Source organism: Colobus angolensis, unplaced genomic scaffold (genome assembly GCF_000951035.1).
Source record: "Colobus angolensis palliatus isolate OR3802 unplaced genomic scaffold, Cang.pa_1.0 Scaffold18, whole genome shotgun sequence".
NCBI lineage: Eukaryota > Metazoa > Chordata > Mammalia > Primates > Cercopithecidae > Colobus > Colobus angolensis.
This window is the reverse complement of record NW_012114932.1, coordinates 2757496-2764939: the sequence shown is the minus strand read 5'-3', so window position 1 is coordinate 2764939 and position 7444 is coordinate 2757496. Positions and strand designations below refer to the sequence as shown.

The following is a 7444-nucleotide window of genomic DNA, read 5'->3' as shown; positions in this document are numbered from 1 at the left end:
GGAGGCTGAGGCAGGAGAATGGCGTAAACCCGGGAGGCGGAGCTTGCAGTGAGCTGAGATCCGGCCACTGCACTCCAGCCCAGGCGACAGAGCAAGACTCCGTCTCAAAAAAAATAAATAAATAAATAAAAATAAAAAAAACTTAGTTTACTCTCAGGCAGGCAGATCGCCTGAGGTCAGGAGTTCGAGACCAGTCTGGCCAACATAGTGAAACCCCATCTCTATTAAAAAACACAAAAATTGCCGGGCAGTGCCTCACGCCTGTAATCCCAGCACTTTGGGAGGCCAGGGCAGGCAGACCACTTGAGGTCGGGAGTTGGAGACCAGCATGACCAACATGGAGAAACCCCATCTCTTCTAAAAATGCAGAATTAGCCGGACTTGGTGTCTTGCATGCCTGCAATCCCAGCTACTCAGGAGGCTGAGGCTGGAGAATCGCTTGAACCTGGGAGGCAGAGGTTGTGGTGAGCTGAGCCATTGCACTCCAGCCTGGGCAACAAGAGCAAAACTCCGTCTCAAACAAAACAAAACAAAACAAAAAAACTAACCGCGCATGGTAGTGCGTTCCTGTAATCCCAGCTACTGGGAGGCTCAGGCAGGGGAATTCCTTGAACCAGGGAGGTGGAGGTTGCAGTGAGCCAAGATCGTGCCACTGCCCTCCAGCCTGGGCGACAAAGCGAGACTCCCTCTCAAAAAAAAGAAAAAAAAAAAAGAATACTGACTTCTGAATTATGTGGCTGTGTTTAGGCTAATGAAATGATCACATTCAAGCTTCTATCAGTTAGTTAAGACACTTCAGAAAAAGGTTAAGCCAGGGCAACCAAAAAAAAGAAAAAAAGTCTTTTCCCCAAAAGAGATGGCTTTACATTTAGAACTCATCTGGTTTACTTTTTTTCTTTTTTTTTTTTGGGAGACAGAGTCTGGAGTGTGGTGGCCGGATCTTAGCTCACTGCAACTTCCGCTTCCCAGGCTCAAGTGATTCTCCTGCCTCAGCCCCCGGAGCAGCTGGGATTACAGGCGCACACCACCACACCCAGCTAGTTTTTGTATTTTAGTAGAGACGCGTTCACCATGTTGCCTAGGCTGGTCTTGAACTCGTGACCTCAAGTGATCTGCCAATCTTGGCCTCCCAAAGTGCTAGGATTATAGGCATCAGCCATCACGCCCGGCCTTAGTTTATTCATCTTTGTATTTGGAATTCATCTAGTTTACTCATCTAGTTTACAAGGCAGTTACATTTTTAAATAACATTTAATATTATTTAGTAATAATAATAATAATTATTATTATTTTTGAGATGGAGTCTTGCTCTGTTGCTTAGTCTGGAATGCAGTGCTATAATCTCGGTTCACTGCAATCTCCGCCTACAAGGTTCGAACCATTCTCCTGCCTCAGCCTCCAAGCACCTGGGACTACAGGTGTGTGCCACCATGCCTGGCTAATTTTTTTTTAACTTTTAGTAAAGACAGGGTTTTGCCATGTTGGCCAGGCTGTTCTCGAATTCCTGACCCTCAGGTGATCTACCCATCTGGGCCTCCCAAAGTACAGGGATTGTAGGTGTGAGCCACCGTGCCCTGTCTAGGTGGATACATTTTAAATAAAGTAGCCATAGGAAACCTAGTAGGAAACCTAGGCTGAAAGGGACCCAAGGCCCATACTCTACAGTCCCAAACTCCAAGACTCTGGCCACTGATGATTGCTTCTCTGAAGTTCATGTCTGCTTTTCAGCCACTTGATGCCCAGAAACCAGATGTCAACCAGTTACACAGGCAATGACAAACATCAGGGTGCAGGGCCACTCACCTAAACTATCAGGGCTGTCGATGGAAAAACACATCAGTATAACATCGGTATCTGGGTAGGAGAGGGGCCTCAGGCGATCATAATCTTCCTGCCCAGCTGTGTCCCACAAAGCCAACTCTACCTGTAATGGGAAAAACAACCACAAGAATGCAAGGTTAATCCCCGTACCCACTTTAAGAAAAAGTGACGCTTACCATAGTACACTGAAATGGCAGACGGTCTAAAACAGTAAAACACAGGAGTATTTACATTTTTTCTTTTTTTTTTTTTTGAGACGGAGTCTCGCTCTGTTGCCCAAGCTGGAGTGCAGTGGCATGATCTTGGCTTACTGCAAGCTTCGCCCCCGGGTTCACACCATTCTCCTGCCTCAGCCTCTTAAGTAGCTGGGGCTACAGGTACCCGCCACCATGCCCGGCTAATTTTTTGTATTTTTAGTAGAGACAGGGTTTCACCGTGTTAGCCAGGATGGTCTCGTTCTCCTGACCTCGTGATCCGCCCGCCTTGGCCTCCCGAAGTGCTGGGATTACAGGCGTGAGCCACTGTGCCCAGCCGAGTATTTACTTTTATGAGCATCAAGCTCAAATGAGAGTATATTTAAATTATTTTACGTTGAAATTTCTCAAAATTGAAAATCTGGAGAGCCTATCTCTACAAAAAAACCTTAAAAATTAGCTGAGTGTGGCCACGCACAGTAGCTCACGCCTGTAATCCCAGCACTTTGGGAGGCCGAGGTGGGCTGACGGCCTGAGCTCAGGAGTTCGAGACCAGCCTGGGCAACATGGTGAAACCCCGTCCCTACTAAAATACAAAAGAAATTAGCCGGGCATGGCAGCGTGCGCCTGTAGTCCCAGCTACTCGGGAGGCTGAGGCAGGAGAACTGCTTGAACTCGAGAGGTTGCAGTGAGCCGAGATCGCGCCACTGCACTCTAGCACTCTAGCCTGGACAACAGAGCGAGCCTCCGTCTCTAGAAAAAAATAAATAAAAAATAAAAATTAGCTGAGTGTGGGCCGGGCGTGGTAGCTCACACCTGTAATCCCAGCACTTTGGGAGGCCAAGGTAGGCAGATCACCTGAGGTTGGAAGTTCGAGACCAGCCTGACCAACATGGAGAACCTCCATCTCTACTAAAAATACAAAATTACCCGGGCATGGTGAAGCATGCCTGTAATCCCAGCTACTCAGGAGGCTGAGGCAGGAGAATCACTTGAACCTGGGAGGCGGAGGCTGCAATGAGCCGAGATTGCGCCGTTGCACTCCAGCCTGGCCAATAGGAGCGAAAGTCCATCCAAAAAAAAAAAAAAAAAAAAAAATTAGCTGACTGTGGTGGTGCACGCCTGTAGTCCCAGCTACTTGGGAGACTGAGGTGGGAGGACTGCTTGAGCCCGGGAGGCGGAGGTTGTAGTAAGCAGAGATTGTGCACTCCATCCTAGGCAGGGAGACCTTGTCTCAATTAGGAAAAAAACAAAAAAACAAAACAGATACTAGAACTGAACCAAGTGGCATAATTCAAAATGTCAAATCAAAAATAACTTTGTAACTTATAAAAGTGTTTAATTATAAGTAACATTGTACTAGGAAAGAAAGCAGACAGACAGGAGAGAAGAAATCAAATTTTAAATAACATTCCACCAGGCATACAGGCAAGAGAGGAAGATACAAGACTAAGTAGATTTTCTGCTATAATGTGGAAACCATGGAGACAAATCTGTATTTTGAGTTGGTAGGCAGGAAAAGACACCATGCTGGGTGTTAGGCAAGGCCTGAGATGACAGGAAAGTCCTTTTGGCTACGGCTTTACTACTCAAGAAATGTCTGAATGGCTGAAATAATGCATCACATAAGGTGAGAGAGTACTCCTTTCACATCCGGGTACATCCTCACCCTTCTGTGGTAGAAGGGTAAACTAATGCCTGGGCTCTGAACACAAGTCCCATTCAACACTGTCCAGCACTGCAGCCAGCTCTGCTACCCCTTCTTATCACCAAACTCCATGTTAAACTTTGTTAAACATCCTCTGTACAGAGGCCCTTTGAGGCCCAAGAGGTTTCCCTCCAATACTTGGAACACATCTTTCTTCTCTTAGCACCTCCACAGCCCAAATTTCAGTTTCTAAATGATTTCTTCCTCCAAATTGATAGTTCTTCTACCCCCCAACTTTTGCCCCAGGATGCATCACAAAGAACTTCCACAAGGCCCACTGTACTTCTGTCATGCACACCATCATGTGTAACAAAGATATACTGATGCCCAATTATCACAATCTGTCTGTCCTCACAATAATGGAGCTCATTTACTCCCTGGCAAATCCCACTCTCTCAGCCCCCTCCACCCCACGGTGTTCAGTCATATATTCAGCCTCTATTGGCGCCTGATAAAATGCTTCTAAGGTGTTGAGCCTGTCTCATATCAAAAGGAGCCTTTTCATTGTGAGCAGGCCTACTCTTGGTACCATGATCACCTACAATCTTGTATGGTTCCCTAGGCTGTCCTACTGCATACTGTTTTTTTTGTGTTTTTTTCCTGTTTGTTTCGCTTTCGGTTTCTTTTTTTTTAAACAGAATTTCGCTCTTGTCGCCCAGGCTGGAGTGCAGTAGCTCAGTCTTGGCTCACTGCAACCTCTGCCTCCCAGTTTCAAGTGAATCTCCTGCCTCAGCCTCCCGAGTAGCTGGGATTACGGGTGGCCACCACCACACCCAGCTAATTTTTTGTATTTTTAGTAGAGATGGGGTTTTGCCATGTTGGGCAGGCTGGTCTCGAACTCCTGACCTCTGGTGATCCTCCCACATCAGCCTCCCAAGGTACTGGGATTACAGGTGTGAGCTACGGTGTCCAGCCTTGTACTATTACATACTGTTAAATGAATATTCCTACACAGTACCCTCTCCCATCTTGGGGACTCTTGAGTTGCTCTGAGGCAGGCAGGTAGCCTGTGATATGCTCTTCAATCAAACACTTTCATTCCGGGGAACTCTCCTCAAGTGAGGACCTCGCCCTATCTTGCGAGGGTCAGTGATGTCCAACGTTTGCAGCACAAGAAAGATACTTACAGACCATGCATGCCTCAAGGTTTTAAGTCAAGATCTCTAAATTTCTTATGGGCAAGATTCTGGTTGTTCCAAGATGCTCAGGCAGAGATGATGTTTCCAAGAGAACCTAAGAGCTGCTTCCAAAACATACATACTGCCACAGGTGGAAAAGACTCTTCCAGTTCACGCTCACAGACATGCAGCAACTAACAGCCTCTCTCTGGAGAAAATGTTAGGATACAACCAGTAATACACATTCACTAGGCTTTTGAGAAATGAGCTATGAAAATGCCAACCTGACACTGCTTCCCCAAGCCAATGGATCTTTCTATGTATGGTGTATCAATCTAAGATAAGAGGGCTATTACTTGACACCAATCCCGAAGATGTCATCACATTTCTACCTAGTTTGTCACAACTGGTCCCTGTGTTCACATAAAACCAGTATTCCTATCAGGACCACAAAAACACCTATGTCCAAGCATCCATGCAGAAGACTGAGGCTGAACTAACACTCTGTATTGGTTTGCCACCTGCAGGGTACATCCCAAAATTCTGTTAGGATGGTATTTGTTGTATTTTTTCCATTTATACTTGGGCCAAAAAGTATCTTAGAGGTCCTATTAGCATAAGAGCAATCATCGTGGCTCACTCTGTATTTGAATAAAAAAGACTACAAAATATAGGCTGGGCATGGTGGCTCACACCTGTAATCCCAGAACTTTGGGAGGCCGAGGTGGGCAGATCACGAGGTCTGGAGATCAAGACCATCCTGGCTAACACGATGAAACCCCATCTCTACTAAAAAATACAAAACATTAGCTGAGTGTGGTGGTGGGCGCCTGTAGTCCCAGCTACTCGGGAGGCTGAGGGAGGAGAATGGTGGGAGGCAGAGCTTGCAGTGAGCAGAGATCGCACCACTGTACTCCAGCCTGGGCAACAGAGAGAGAGACTCCGTCTCAAAAAATAAATAAATAAATAAATAAAAAAGACTACAAACTATAAAAGAGGTTTTTGAGCATGGAAGTACTCATCTCTTAGAAAGCGCTTTGGTGCTTCCAAACATTTTCCGTTACTTCACAGAATTTGATGTCACCTATAAAAACCGTTTTACAAATAAGGAAGGCTCAAAGGTCAGGCAGCTTACTGATGGTCAAACAACTATCAGAAAGCCCTACAATGAGGGACCCTGGAGTTCTGAGCAGCTGGTCTAACCCACATTCCTCCCACAGTGCCACAAAAGGAGGCTAGGTAACCCTGGGACAGAAAGAAATAAGTAATGTAGCCAAGTGAAAAGTGGCCAGGCGCGGTGGCTCATGTGTGTAATCCCAGCACTTTGGGAGGCCAAGGCGGGTGGATCATCCGAGGTCAAAAGTTCGAGACCAGCCTGGCCAACATGGCGAAACCTCGTCTCTACTAAAAATACAAAAATTAGCCAGGCTCAGTGGCGGGCACCTGTAATCCCAGCTCCTCGGGAGGCTGAGATAGGAGAAGAGCTTGAACCTGGCAGGCAGAGGTTGTTGTAAACCAAGATCATGCCATTGCACTCAGCCTGGGCAACAGAGGGAGACTCTGTCTCCAAATAAACAAAAACAAAGTAAGAAAGGAGAAAGGGGATGAATTAATGGAAGGTAAAATATCAAGTGTTAGCAGCATATGAGACATATAACTGAATGCCCAAGAAAAATGAGAATGTTGGAGAAGAGCACCTCATTCTAGTTTCAGGGATTTTTTTTCTTTCAGCTGACCCACTTCAAAAGATGTACAGGAGAGCTGGGCACACTGGCTTGCGCCTCTAAGTCCAGCCACTCAGGGCTGAGGTGGGAAAACTTGAGCCCAGTTGTTTGAAACCAGCTGGATCAACACAAGAAGACCTCATCTCTAAAAACATAAATTACCCAGGTATGGTGGCACATACCTACAGTGCCAGCTATTTGGGAGACTGAGGTGGAAGGATCACTTCAGCCCAGGAGTTCAAGGCTGCGGTGAACTATGATCATATCACTGCACTCCAGGCCTGGGAGATAAAGTAAAATCCCTGTCTATTTAAAAACAAAAACAAACAACAACAACAACACAAAAAAAAGTATGGGAGGCCAAATAAAGCATTACTTAGACAACAAAAGGAAGAAGATTAAAAAAAAAAAAAAATTAAAACCAAAAAAAATCCTCCAATTCCATAAGAGTTTTGTTCCAGTCTTGCCAGAGGGCTTTTAAGGACAGAAATGGGGAAGCACTGTTCTCACCATCAATGACAATAAAATAAAACAATTGTGGCAGGCTGTTTTACGTTAAAGTAAAAAAAAAAAAAAAAAAAACTTTTAAAATTAAAGGTAAGTGGCCGGGCGCAGTGGCTCATGCCTGTAATCCCAGCACTTTTGGACGCTGAGGCGGGTGGATCACCTGAGGTCGGAAGTAGACCAGCCTGACCAACATGGAGAAACCCCTTCTCTACTAAAAACACAAAATTACCCAGGCATGGTGGCATATGCCTGTAATCCCAGCTACTTGGGAGGCTGAGGCAGGAGATTCACTTGAACCCGGGAGGCAAAGGTTGCAGTGAGCTGAGATGGTGCCACTGCACACTCCAGCCTGGTCAACAAGAGCGAAATTCC

General features: G+C 46.0%; 1 protein-coding gene across 5 annotated transcripts in view; it reads right to left on the bottom strand.

The window, feature by feature from the left end:
• Positions 1–7444, bottom strand: part of RHOA (ras homolog family member A) — a 20023-nt gene that overhangs the window by 10361 nt on the left and 2218 nt on the right. For 4 of the 5 annotated variants that reach the window (XR_001001472.1, XR_001001471.1, XM_011939096.1 and 1 more), the window contains exon 2: positions 1804–1924. Coding sequence is in view for 3 of the 5 variants with exons in the window: in XM_011939096.1 (XP_011794486.1) it covers positions 1804–1924 (121 nt within the window). In the remaining 2 variants the exon portion in view is untranslated. The remainder of the gene's footprint in view (positions 1–1803; positions 1925–7444) is intronic. The other variant, XM_011939097.1, reaches the window with a different exon arrangement.